Source organism: Catharus ustulatus, chromosome 30, assembly GCF_009819885.2.
Source record: "Catharus ustulatus isolate bCatUst1 chromosome 30, bCatUst1.pri.v2, whole genome shotgun sequence".
Taxonomy (NCBI): Eukaryota; Metazoa; Chordata; class Aves; order Passeriformes; family Turdidae; genus Catharus; species Catharus ustulatus.
Window position 1 is genome coordinate 2,051,537 of NC_046250.1, and position 13,608 is coordinate 2,065,144.

The window sequence follows — 13,608 nt, forward strand, 5'->3', positions numbered from 1 at the left end:
CAGAATCCTTTCAGGACCCGTGGGGCCGAGCTGCCACCTTCCTCCCCACTGTCCCCACTGTCCCCACTGTCCCCACTGTCCCCACGGTGTCCGGCAGGCCGGCCGCTCCCTAATTACGGGGTGAGAGCGGAGCAAGGGCGGCAGCCACGCACAGCTCGGAGCCACTCACTCATCCCGCAGGAATCCTCCCCACGGGGAGGAGCGGCCCCGGCCCAGCGCCTAAAAGGGCCCCGCACGGGCCGGGTGCCCTCGGAGCCTTCCTGCGTCCTCCTCCTCCTCCTCCTCCTCCTCCTCCTCCTCCTCCTCCTCCTCCTCCGCCACCATGGCAGGGCACGGTGCCACCCTGCTCCTGCTCCTCGGGCTCCTGCCAGGTACGATCCCCGAGATGCTCCCGAGCGCTGTGCTGGGCAGGACAGCGAGCCCCGTGTGTCACCTGTGTCACCCGTGTCACCCGTGCCACCTGCCAGGGGTGGCAGCGCCGAGGGCAGCGGGACCGGCCGGGACATCCCCGCGGGCGCCCGGGGTGGGAGATGCGAGCCGAGGGTGGGGGTTGCAGGTTTGGGGTCGGGGGTTGAAGGTTCGGGGTTTTTGGGGCTGTAGGTTCGGGAGTTTTGGGGCTGTAGGTTCGGGGGGTTTTTGGAGTTGCAGATGTGGGGTCGGAGATTGCAGATGTGGGGTCGGGTTTTGCAGTTTCGGGGTTTTTGGAGCTGTAGGTTCGGGATTTTTGGGGCTGTAGGTTCGGGGTTTTTGGGGCTGCAGATGTGGGGTCGGGGTTTGCAGATGTGGAGTCGGGATTTGAAGGTTCGAAGTTTTTGGAGCTGCAGGTTCGGGGTTTTGGGGCTGTAGGCTCGGGGGTGTTGGGGCTGCAGATGTGGAGTCGGGGACTGCAGATGCGGGGTCGGGGTTTGAAAGTTCGGGGTCTTCGAGTCCGCAGGTTCGGGGTTTTTTGGGCTACAGGTTTGGGGTCAGAATTTGCAGGTGCGGGGTCTTCGGGGCCGCAGGTTCGGGGTTTTTGGGGCTGTAGGTGTGGGGTCGGGGTTTGAAGGTGTGGGGTCGGGGTTTGCAGGTTCGGGGGTTTTGGGGCCGCAGGTTCGGGGGTTTTGGGGCTGCAGGTGTCCTTTCGGGGTTTGCAGATGTGGGACTTTTGGGGCTGCAGGTTGGGGGTTTTTGAGGTTGTAAGTGTGGGGTCGGGTTTTTGGGGCTGCAGGTTCGAGGTTTTGGGGCTGCAGGTTCCGTGTTTTTGGGGCTGCAGATGTGGGGTTTTTGGAGCTGCAGGTTCGGGGTTTTTGGGGCTGCAGATGTGGGGTCGGGGTTTGCAGGTTCGGGGTTTTTGGAACTGCAGGTGTCCGTTCGGGGTTTGCAGATGTGGGACTTTTGGGGCTGCAGGTTCGGGGTTTTTGAGGCTGTAGGTTCGGGGCTTTTTGAACTCCAGGTTCGGGGTTTTTGGGGCCGCAGGTTCGGGGTTTTTGGAGCTCCAGGTTCGAGGTTTTTGGGGCTGTAGGTTCGGGGGTTTTGGAGCTGCAGGTTCGGGGTTTTGGGGTTGTAGGTTCGGAGTTTTTGGGGCTGCAGGTTCGGGGGTTTTGGAGCTGCAGGTTCGGGGTTTTTGGGGCTGTAGATGTGGGGTCGGGGTTTGAAGGTGTGAGGTCGGGGTTTGCAGGTTCGGGCTTTTGGAGCTGTAGGTTCGGGGTTTTGGGGCTGTAGGTTCGGGGTTTTGGGGCTGTAGGTTCGGGGTTTTGGGGCTGCAGGTTCGGGGGTTTTGAGGCTGTAGGTGTGCGTTCAGGGTTTGCAGATGTGTCAGGGAACAGGTTTGGGGTTTTTGGGGCTGCAGATGTGGGGTCGGGGTTTGAAGGTGTGAGATCGGCGTTTGCAGGTTCGGGGTTTTGGAGCCGTAAGCTCAGGGTTTTGGGGCTGTAGGGTCGGAGTTTTTGAGGCTGCAGGTGTGCGTTCAGGGTTTGCAGATGTGTCAGGGAACAGGTTTGGGGTTTTTGGGGCTGCACGTATGGGGTCCGGGGGTCGCAGGTTTGGGGTGCGCTGGGTCCCTGTGCTGCCGGTGTGGGGTTCAAGGTGTGTCAGGGCACATTTTTGGGGTGTGAAGGGTCTCTACCCTGTCCCTGCACCCCAAAGTTCTACCAGGTGTGGGGTTCAGGGTGTGTCAGGGCACAGGTTTGGGGTCAGGGATGTCGGGGCACAGGTTTGGTGTCCCCGTGCCCCCCGTGGGTCAGGAGCTGCAGGTGTGGGGTCACCAAGCCCCGGGTGCCATCTCAGGGTGTGACAATGCCATTTTAGGGGTGGCAGTGCCATTTCGGGGTGTGACAGTGCCGTTTCGGGGGGTGGCAGTGCCATTTCGGGGTGTGACAGTGCCGTTTTGGAGGTGACATGCCATTTCGGGGGGTGGCAATGCTGTTTTGGGATGTGACAATGCCGTTTTGGAGGTGACAATGCCATTTTGGAGGTGGCAGTGCCATTTCGGGGTGTGACAATGCCGTTTTGGAGGTGACAATGCCATTTTAGGGGTGGCAGTGCCATTTTGGAGTGCGACAATGCTGTTTTGGGGTGTGACAATGCCGTTTTGGAGGTGACATGCCATTTTTGGGGGTGACAATGCCGTTTTGGAGGTGACAATGCCATTTCGGGGGTGACAATGCCGTTTCGAGGTGTGACAACACTGTTTCGGGGGGTGGCAGTGCCATTTCGGGGGATGGCAGTGCCATTTCGGGGTGTGACAACGCCGTTTCGGGGGGTGGCAGTGCCATTTCTGTGGGTGGCAGTGCCATTTCGGGGGGTGGCAGTGCCATTTCGGGAGGTGACAATGCCATTTCTGTGGGTGGCAGTGCCATTTCGGGGGGTGACAGTGCCATTTCTGTGGGTGACAGTCCCATTTCGGGAGGTGACAGTGCCCTTCTGTCCCCAGCTGTGCTCGTGGCCGTCAGGATCCCAGGCAAGGGCCGCGAGGTTCTGTACCTGGCCAAGGGCGACTCGGTCAAGCTGGGCTGTCCCTATGTCCTGGAGCCCGAGGACAACGGGCCCCAGGGCGTGGGCATCGAGTGGATCCAGATCACCCCCGAGAGACCCGGCCCCGAGAACGTGGTGAGGGGCTCGGGCACGGCGGGGAGGGGGCGAGGGGCTGGGGGGGAGCGGGGGGAGCGGGGGGAGCTCGGCTGGACAGGGGGGGACGGGGACAGAGAGGGAAGGACAGGGACAGGGACAGGGAGGGAGGGACAGGGACAGGCAGGGACTGGCAGGACAGGGAGGGACAAGGACAGAGAGGGACAGGGAGAGCGAGGAACAGCGGGACAGGGACAGCAGAACAGAGAGGGAGGGACAGGGACAGAGACAGCAGGACTGGAAGGGATAGACAGGACAGGCAGGGACAGGCAGGATGGGAAGGGACAGGGACAGCAGGACAGGGAGGGACAGGGACAGACAGGGACAGGCAGGGACAGCAGGACAGGGAGGGACAGCAGGACTGGAAGGGACAGGGACAGACAGGGACAAGGGGACAGGGAGGGACAGGGAAGGACCAGGCAGAGTCTGGAAGTGCTGGGATGGGAAGGATGAAGCAGGGACAGGCAGGGACAGGGACAGGCAGGACAGGAAGGACAGGCAGGGACTGATGGGACAGGCAGGGACTGGCAGGGACTGGCAGGACAGGAAAGTTCTGGAAGCAGAGAGAAAGAGCTGGTAGGACAGGCAGGGTTTGGAAACCCGTTGGGACAGGCAGGGACAGGCAGGGAAAAACAATGACAGGCAGGACGTGGAAGGTCTGGAAGGGAAGGGACAGGCAGGTACAAGGGACAGGCAGGGACAGGTAGGAACAGGCAGGGACAGGCAGGGACAGGTACAAGGGACAGGCAGGACAAGCAGGCAGCGTCTGGGAGTGCCAGTCTGGGCTGGAACAGGCAGGGTAGGGCTGGGCTGGGCTGGAACAGGCAGGGCTGGGCTGGGCTGGGCTGGGCTGGAGCTCGGCCTAGGAGGCAGGGACAGGGATGGGGACAGGCAGGGAAAACAAAACCTCCAAGCCTCATCTAAACCCAACCCAAATCCTAACCCAACCCAAACCAAACTCTAATCTTAACCCAACCTAAACACAATCTAAACCCAAACCCTCACCTAAACCCAACCTAATCCCAGTCCCTGGTGTCCCCAGTTCCTGTCCTACCAGGACCACCACGTGAACTACGGCAGCTCGGGGCTGCAGGACCGCGTGGCCTAAACCCAACCTAAACACAGCCTAAACCCAAACCCTCACCTAAACCCAGCCTAAACCCAGCCCTAACCCGGTCCCTGGTGTCCCCAGTTCCTGTCCTACCAGGACCACCACGTGAACTACGGCAGCTCGGGGCTGCAGGACCGCGTGGCGTTCGTGCAGACGGACCCGGGCCAGCGCGACGCCTCCATCCGCGTGGCCGACCTGCAGGAGAGCGACACCGGCACCTACCAGTGCCGCGTCAAGAAGAACACGGTGGCCGTGCACGAGGTCATTGTCACCGTGCAAGGTGAGAGCGCCCCGGGGTAACCTGTCACCTCCTCATGCTTGTCTGGTGTCACCTGTCCCCCTCACACCTGTACAGGGTCACCTGTTGCCTCCACACCTGCCCAGTGTGACTCCAGTGTCACCTGTCCCCTCCCTGCCTCTCCAGTGTGACACCAGTGTCACCTGTCCCCTCCTCACACCTGCCCAGTGTCACCTGTCCCCTCCCTGCCTATCCAGTGTGACCCCAGTGTCACCTGTCCCCCCCCACACCTGTCTAGTGTCACCTGTCACCTCCCCACACCTGCCCAGTGTCACTTGTCGCCTCCCCACACCTGTCCAGTGTCACCTGTCCCCTCCCTGTCTCTCCAGTGTGACCCTGGTGTCACCTGTCCCCTCCACACCTGCCCAGTGTCACTTGTCCCCTCCCCACCTGCCCAGTGTGGCCCCAGTGTCACCTGTCCCCTCACACCTGCCCAGTGTCACCTGTCCCCTCCACACCTGCCCAGTGTCACTTGTCCGCTCCCCACCTGTCCGGTGTGGCCCTGGTGTCACCTGTCCCCTCCCTGTGCCACACCAAGATGGTACCAGTTTGTTGTGGCCATGCTCTGTCTCCTGGTGGCCCTGGTGGTGTCACCTGTGTCCCTCTCATGTGGCCCTTGGTGGCACTGTTGGTGTCACCTGTCCCTCTTTTATGTGGCCTTGGTGGCACTGAGCCCCTGGTGGCCCTGGCAGTGTCACCTGTGCCCTCTCTTGTGGCCCTTGGTGGCCCTGACAATGTCCCCTGTCCCCATCCAGGTGGCCCTGACAGTGTCCCGTGTCCCCCCGCCCCCGGTGACTCCTGTCCCTTCCCCCACTCCCAGGTGTCCCCTGTCCTGGTGACCCCTGGTGACCCCTGGTGACCTCGATGGTGGCCCCGGCAGTGTCCCCTGTGTCCCGGTGTCCCCAGACCCTTGTCCCCTGTCCCCGGGCTGTCCTCACCGGTGTCCCCTGTGTCCCTACTGGTTTCCCCGGTGTCCCCCCCGGTGTCCCTGCTGTCCCCTGCCGCTGTCCCTGACGGTGTCCCCTGTGTTCCCCGCTGTCCCTCCCCGTGTCCCCCGCTGTCCCCGCTGTCCCTAACGGTGTCCCCCGCTGTCCCGCTGTCCCTGACCTGTCACCCACTGTCCCTCCCTGTGTCCCCCGCTGTCCCTGTCGCTGTTCCGCTGTCCCTGACCCGTCCCCGCTGTCTGTCCCGCTGTCCCCGCTGTCACTGTCGCTGTCCCTGACCCGTCTCCGCTGTCTGTCCCGCTGTCCCTGTCCCTGTCGCTGTCCCTGTCGCTGTCCCCGCTGTCCCTGTCCCTGTCCCTGTCCCTGTCGCTGTCCCTGACCTGTCCCCGCTGTCCCCGTCCCTGTCGCTGTCCCTGACCCTGTCTCTGTCCCTGTCCCTGTCGCTGTCGCTGACCTGTCCCCGTCCCCGCTGTCCCCCCCGTCCCTGTCGCTGTCCCTGTCCCTGTCCATGTCCCCGCTGTCTCTGTCCCTGACCGCCCCCACTGTCGCTGTCCCTGTCACTGTCCCTGACCCGTCCCCGTCCCTGTCCCTGTCCCCGTGTCCCCGCTGTCCCTGACCTGTCCCTGACCTGTCCGTGTCCCCGCAGAGAAGCCGCCGGTGCCGCAGTGCTGGAGCGAGGGGGAGCTGATCGAGGGGGGCTCGGTTGTTCTGCGCTGCTTCAGCCGGGGGGGCACCGCGCCCCTCGCCTACCAGTGGGCAAAGCTGGCCGAGGGCTACGGCGGGGGGCGCCTGCCCGCGGGGGCGCTGCAAGGTGAGGGGGCTTGGGGGGGTCGGGGGGGGTTTGGGGGGGTTAGGAGGGGTTTAAAGGGAGTTAGGAGGGGTTTAGAGGGAGTTTAGGGGAGGTTAGGAGGGGTTTAGGGGGTCCCTGCCCTCAGGCGTCCTTTAAGGTGAGGGGGTTTGGGGGGGTTCAGGGGGATTTGGGGGAGTTAGGGGGGGATTTAGGAGGGGTTTAGGGGGGGCTTAGGGGGTTTAGGAGGGGTTTAGGAGGGGTTTAGAGGGGGTTTAGGGGTCCCTGCCTTCGGGCACCCTGCAAGGTGAGGGGGTTTAGGGGGTCAGGGGGGGTTTAGGGGGGTTAGGAGGGGTTTAGGGGGAGTTTAGGAGGGAGTTTAGGAGGGGTTTAGGAGGGGTTTAGGAGGGGTTTAGGGGGTCCCTGCCCTTGAACACCCTGCAAGGTGAGGAGATTTGGGGGACTCAGGGATGTTTAGCGGGTGTTTAGGAGGGGTTTAGGGGGTCCCTGCCCGCCGGGACTCTGCAAGGTGAGGGGGTTTGGGGGGCTCAGGGGAATTTGGGGGTGTTTAGGAGGAGTTTAGGGGAGGTTTAGGAGGGGTTTAGGGGGTCCCTGCCTTCGGGCACCCTGCAAGGTGAGGGGGTTTGGGGGATTTAGGGGAGTTTGGGGGAGTTTAAGGGGGCTTTAGGGGGGATTTAGGGGGTCCCTGCCCTTGAACACCCTGCAAGGTGAGGAGATTTGGGGGGCTCAAGGGGATTTAGAGGAGTTCAGGAGGTGTTTAGGGGGTGTTCAGGAGGGGTTTAGGGGTCCCTGCCATCGGGTACTCTGCAGGGTGAGGAGATTTGGGGGGCTCAGGGGGATTTGGGGGGTTCAGAGAGGGTTTGAGGGTGTTTAGGAGGGGTTTAGGGGGTCCCTGCCCTCGGGCACCCTGCAAGGTGAGGTGGTTTGGGGGGCTTAGGGGGATTTGGGGGGGTTAGGAGGGGTTTAGAGGGGGTTTAGGGGAGGTTAGGAGGGGTTTAGGAGGGGTCCCTGTTCTCGGGCACCCTGCAGGGTGAGGAGATTTGGGGGGGTCAGGGGGGTTTGGGGGGGTTTAGGAGGGGTTTAGGGGGAGTTTAGGGGGAGTCTAGTGGGGGTTTAGGGGAGATTTAGGGAGTCCCTGCCCTTGAACACCCCACAAGGTGAGGGGGTTTGGGGGGCTCAGGGGAGATTTGGGGGGCTCGGAGGGGATTTTGGGGGGGGGGGGGTTGGGGGTGTTTAGGGGGGGTTAAGGGAGGGTTTAGGGGGGTTTAGGGGGTCCCTGCCCTCGGGCACTGCAAGGTGGGTGAGGGGGGCCCTGACTGGGGAGGGAGGGCGTCTGTGTGTCCGTGTGTCCCTGTCTGTGTGTCCATCCGTGTGTCCGTGTGTCCGTGTGTTCGTGTTCATCTGTCCATCCGTCCGTGTGTCTGTGTGTCCGTGTCTATGTGTCCATTTTTCCATGTCCCTGTGTCCATGTCTATGTGTCCGTGTGTCCGTGTGTCCATGTCCGTGTGTCCGTGTGTCCATGTCCCTGTGTCCATCTGTCCATGTCCCTGTGTGTCCGTGTACCCATGTCCACGCATCCATGTCCATGTGTCCGTGTCCATCTGTCCGTGTGTCCCTGTGTCCGTGTGTCCCTGTGTCCGTGTGTCCCTGTCTCTGTGTGTCACTGTCCCCATGTGTCCATCTGTCCATGTCCCTGTGTCCATGTGTCCGTGTCTCCCTGTGTCCTTTTGTGTCCCTGTGTCCATCTGTCCCTGTCTGTGTGTCCCTGTCCGTGCCTCCATCTCCCTGTGCATCCATGTTGATGTGTCCATGTCCCTGTCACCCGTGTCCCTGTATGTCTGTGTGTCACCTGTGTCCCTGTCACCCGTGTCCCTGTGCGTCCGTGTGTCACCATGTCCTGTGTGTCCTGTCCCTGTGCTCCTCTGTCCATGTGTCCCTGTGTCCCTGTGTCCCTGTGTCCCTGTGTCCATGTCCGTGTGTCCCCGTCCCTGTGTGTCATTGTCCCCATGTGTCCCTGTGTGCCCGTGTCCATCTGTCCATGTCCCTGTGTCCGTGTGTCCACATCGGTGTGTCCCTGTCTCTGTGTGTCACTGTCCCCATGTGTCCATGTGTCCATGTCCCCGTGTCCGTGTCTCCCTGTGTCCTTTTGTGTCCCTGTGTCCATCTGTCCATGTCCCTGTCCCTGTGTGTCCCTGTGTCCGTGTGTCTCTGTGTCCCTGTGTCCGTGTGTCCCTGTCTCTCTGTGTGTCACTGTCCCCATCTGTCCATGTGTCCGTGTCCATCTGTCCCCGTCTGTGTGTCCCTGTCCGTGTCTCCATCTCTCTGTGCATCCATGTTGATGTGTCCATGTCCCTGTCACCCGTGTCCCTGTCACCCATGTCCCTGTCACCCGTGTCCCTGTCACCCGTGTCCTGTGTGTCCCTGTCCTCAAATGTCCCTGTGTGTCTCTGTCCTTTTGTGTCCCTGTGCGCCCGTGTGTCCCCATGTCCCTGTGTGTCCCTGTCCCTGTGCTCCTCTGTCCCTGTGTGTCTCTGTCCTTTTGTGTCCCTGTGCGTCCATGTCCCTAAATGTCCCTGAACCCGTGAATCAATGTCCCCATGTGTCCCTGTCCCTGTGTGTCCCTGTCCCTGTGTGTCCCTGTGTCCCTGTGTGTCCCTGTCCCTGTGTCCCTGTCCCTGTGTGTCACTGTCCTCAACTGTCCCTGCGTGTCCCTGTCCTCAAATGTCCCTGTCCTCAAATGTCCCTGTCCCTGTGTGTCCCTGTCCCTGTGTCCCTGTCCCTGTGTCACTGTCCTCACTTGTCCCTGTGTGTCATTGTCCTCACTTGTCCCTGTGTGTCCCTGTCCCCACATGTCCAGGTCTCTGTGCATCAATGTCCCCATGTGTCCATGTCCCCAAATGTTACTGTCCCTGTGTGTCCCTGTGTCCTGTCCATGTGTCCTGTCCATGTGTCCCTGTCCCTGTGTGTCCCTGTGTCTCTCTGTGTGTCCCTGTCCCTGTGTCCCTGTCCCTCTGTGTCCCTGTCCCTGTGTCCATGTCCTTGTGCATCAATGTCCCCATGTGTCCATGTCCCTGTGTCCCTGTGTGTCAATGTTCTCAAATGTCCCTGTCCCTGTCCCTGTGTCCCTGTGTGTCCCTGTGTCCTCGTGTCCGTGTCCTTGTGTCCCCGTCCCTGTGCCCCTGTGTCCCCATCTGTGTCCCTCTGTGTCCGTGTCCTTGTCCTTGTCCCTATGTGTCCCTGTGTCCATGTGTCCACGTTCCCGTGTCTCCCTGTCCCCCTATCCAGGGACACAGATGGCACCGAGGTGACAGTGCCACCTGTCCTGTCCTGTCCTGTCCTGTCCTGTCCCCCAGGCCGCTCTCCCGGTGACCTGGTGATCCGCAGCCTGACCTGGGCCCACGCTGGCACCTACCAGTGCCGTGTCACCAACCGCGTGGGGTACTCGGTGTGCCAGCTCAACCTGAGCCTGGGACCTCGTGAGTGACACTGGGGACACTGAGGGGACATTGGGGACACGGGGGGTACTCGGTGTGCCAGCTCAACTTGAGCCTGGGACCCCGTGAGTGACACTGGGGACATTGGGGACATTGGGGACACGGGGGGTACTCGGTGTGCCAGCTCAACCTGAGCCTGGGACCCCGTGAGTGACACTGAGGGGACATTGGGGACATTGGGGACACGGGGGGTACTCGGTGTGCCAGCTCAACCTGAGCCTGGGACCCCATGAGTGACATTGGGGACACTGAGGGGACATTGGGGACACGGGGGGTACTCGGTGTGCCAGCTCAACCTGAGCCTGGGACCCCGTGAGTGACATTGGGGACACTGAGGGGACATTGGGGACACGGGGGGTACTCGGTGTGCCAGCTCAACCTGAGCCTGGGGCCCCGTGAGTGACACTGGGGTCACAGAGGGTGGCACCAGGATTTCTCAGGTGACAGGGTGACACTGGGGTGACACTGGAGTGGCTCTGCCTGGCCCCGGGTGACACTGGGTTGGCTCTGGGTGACACTGAGGTGGCTCTGCCTGGCCCCGAGTGACACTGGGGTGACAGTGGGGTGACTCTGGGTGGCTCTGGTTGGTCCGGGTGACACTGGGGTGGCTCTGGGTGACACTGGGGTCACACTGGGATGACTCTAGGTGACACTGAGGTGGCTCTACCTGGCCCCGAGTGACACTGGGCTGGCTCTGGGTGACACTAGGGTGACACTGGCTGGCTCTGGCCGGCCCGGGTGACACTGAACTGGCTCTGGGTGACACTGGGGTCACACTGGGATGACTCTAGGTGACACTGGGGTGGCTCTGGCTGGCTCCGGGTGACACTGGGATGGCTCTGGGTGACACTGGGTGACACTGGGGTGGCACTGAGTGATACTGGGGTGACACTGGGTGACACTGGGGTGGCACTGAGTGATACTGGGGTGACACTGGGTGACACTGGGGTGACACTGGCTGGCCCCGGGTGACACTGGGGTGACACTGGGCTGGCTCTGGGTGACACTGGGGTGGCTCTGGCTGGCTCTGGGTGGCTCTGACCACCCCCGGGGTGCCCGGGGCAGGGACAGCAGGCGGTGACAGGCAGTGACAGGCTGTGACAGGCTGTGACACGCCGTGTGTCCCCACGGCAGGCGGGCGCCAGGCCGGGATCATCGTGGGCTCCATCCTGGGCTCGCTGCTCCTGCTCAGCCTGCTGGGGCTGCTCATCTGGGCCCTGATCGCCCGCTACCAGCGCAAGGAGTGCCAGCGGGCCTGCAGCGACTGCAGGTGGGGACACGGGGACAGGAGGGGACAGGGGGGTGGCACTGGGCTGTACTGGGCTGTACTGGGCTGTACTGGGCTTTACTGGGATGTACTGGGCTGTACTGGGCTGTACTGGGCTGTACTGGGCCCTGATCGCCCGGTACCAGCGCAAGGAGTGCCAGCGGGCCTGCAGCGACTGCAGGTGGGGACACGGGGACACAGGGGGACACAGGGGGGTGGCACTGGGCTGTACTGGGTTGTACTGGGCTGTACTGGGCTTTACTGGGCTGTACTGGGCTGTACTGGGCTGTACTGGGTTATACTGGGCTGTACTGGGCCCTGATCGCCTGGTACCAGAGCAAGGAGTGCCAGCGGGCCTGCAGCGACTGCAGGTGGGCATGGGGGGTGGCACTGGGCTGTACTGGGCTGTACTGGGCTGTGCTGGGCTGTACTGGGCCCTGATCGCCCGGTACCAGCGCAAGGAGTGCCAGCGGGCCTGCAGCGACTGCAGGTGGGGACACGGGGACACAGGGGGGTGGCACTGGGCTGGACTGGGCTGTACTGGTCTGTGCTGGGTTATACTGGGCTGTACTGGGCTCTACTGGGCTGTACTGGGTTATACTGGGCTGTACTGGGCTGTACTGGGCTGTACTGGGCTGTACTGGGCTGTACTGGGTTGTACTGGGTTGTGCTGGGCTGTACTGGGCTGTACTGGGTTATACTGGGCTGTACTGGGCTGTACAGGGCTGTACTGGGCTGTACTGGGTTGTACTGGGTTGTGCTGGGCTGTACTGGGCTGTACTGGGTTATACTGGGCTGTACTGGGCTGTACAGGGCTGTACTGGGCTGTACTGGGTTATACTGGGCTGTACTGGGCACCAGTGACTGGCACTGGGCTGTACTGGGCTGTGCTGGGCACCAGTGACTGGCACTGGGCTGTACTGGGCTGTACTGGGCTGTACTGGGCTATACTGGGCTATACTGGGCTGTACTGGGCTGTACAGGGCTGTGCTGGGCGCCCACGGGCACTGCCAGAGGCCACCGGGCACTGGGTGAAACTGGGTGACACTGGGGTTGCACTGGGTGACGCTGGGGTGGCACTGGGTGAAACTGGGTGACGCTGGGGTGGCACTGGGTGACACTGGGTGGGTGGCCAGGCACAGGTGGGTGCCAAGGGGACACCAAGGGGTTCTGATGGGTGACACCAGGTCCGGGGGGGTGGCACAGGACAGTGATGTCACCAGGGGTTCTGATGGGTGACACCAGGGACAGGTGGGTGGCACAGGGCACAGGTAGGTGGCACCAGGTCCGGGTGGGTGGCACAGGGCACAGGTAGGTGACACTAGGCACACGTGGGTGTCACCAGGGACAGGTGAGTGGCACAGGACACTGAGGGACACCAGGTACAGGTGTCACCAGGTCCGGGTGGGTGGCACCAGCCCCAGGTGGGTGTCACCAGGCACAGGTGGGTGGCACAGGGCACAGGTAGGTGACATTTGGCACAGGTGGGTGTCACCAGGTCCAGGTGGGTGGCACAGGACACTGAGGGACACCAGGTACAGGTGTCACCAGGTCCGGGTGGGTGGCACAGGGACAGGTGGGTGTCACCAGGTCCGGGTGGGTGGCACAGGGCACAGGTAGGTGGCACTTGGCACAGGTGGGTGTCACCAGCCCCAGGTGGGTGTCACCAGGTCCGGGTGGGTGTCACCAGCCCCGGGTGGGTGGCACAGGGCACAGGTAGGTGGCCCTTGGCACAGGTGGGTGTCACCAGGTCCAGGTGGGTGTCACCAGGCACAGGTGGGTGGCACAGGGCACAGGTGGGTGACACGAGCTCCAGGTGGGTGTCACCAGGTCCGGGTAGGTGTCACCAGCTCCAGGTGGGTGGCACAGGACACTGATGTCACCAAAGACCACCACCGAGTGCCACTAACCCCAGGTAACACAACCACAGCGGCACTAAAGGCGGTGACAAACCCCCGGGGGTGCCCCCCAGCGGTGCCACCCGTCCGTGACGCGTTGTCGCGGGGCTGTCCCCGCTGTCCCCGCAGGAGCAGCACGGGTGGCACCATGCCCCGGCCCTGCACGGCCTGCGGCCACCACTCGTACTCGCCGCACGGCATCAGCTACATGCAGTGCCAGCACGGCGACAGCGACGAGCGCGCGGCCGCGCTGCTCTGCAACGAGGGCATCCGGCACCAGGTGGCCTGTCCCGGGCTGTGACAGCGCGAGGGGACAGCCACGGGGCGGGGACAGCGACGGGGACAGCGACAGCGACAGCGACAGCGACGGGGACAGCGAGAGCGCGGCGGGAAAAGCGACGGCGGGAGCGGCTCTCGCTGCCCGAAATCTCTCAAAATCCTTCAAAATTCACACAAAATCCTTCAAGATCCTCAAGAATTCTTTCCTCGGTGTCTCCTCCTGATGTCACCGCAGTGACAGCGACAGTGACAGCGACAGTGACAGTGACAGCGACAGCGAGCGCACGGCCGCAAAAATGGGAGCGGCTCCCGCTGCCCAAAACGTCCCAAAACCCCTCAAAATTCCGCTGAATTCCGCCCAAAATCTCAGGAAATTTTTTAAAATCCCCAAGAATTCCTTCCTC

At 62.5% G+C, this 13,608-nt stretch overlaps 1 protein-coding gene across 1 annotated transcript; it reads left to right on the forward strand.

The window, feature by feature from the left end:
• The first annotated feature begins 322 nt into the window (after positions 1-322).
• On the forward strand, positions 323-13,287 carry LOC117008620 (V-set and immunoglobulin domain-containing protein 8-like). The gene is made up of 7 exons (XM_033082593.1): positions 323-371; positions 2,912-3,087; positions 4,298-4,496; positions 6,105-6,269; positions 9,620-9,742; positions 10,895-11,030; positions 13,055-13,287. The coding sequence occupies exons 1-7, from the start codon at positions 323-325 to the stop codon at positions 13,224-13,226; spliced, it is 1,020 nt and encodes a 339-aa protein (XP_032938484.1). The 3' UTR covers positions 13,227-13,287.
• The last annotated feature ends 321 nt before the right edge of the window (positions 13,288-13,608 follow it).

Excerpts from the sequence above, each read along its gene's own strand:
- LOC117008620 (XM_033082593.1), top strand. The coding sequence starts at position 323 with ATGGCAGGGCACGGTGCCACCCTGCTCCTGCTCCTCGGGCTCCTGCCA. Across the intron at positions 9,743-10,894 it reads CAACCTGAGCCTGGGACCTC|GCGGGCGCCAGGCCGGGATC; the intron begins GTGAGTGACACT and ends TCCCCACGGCAG. Across the intron at positions 11,031-13,054 it reads CGGGCCTGCAGCGACTGCAG|GAGCAGCACGGGTGGCACCA; the intron begins GTGGGGACACGG and ends CTGTCCCCGCAG.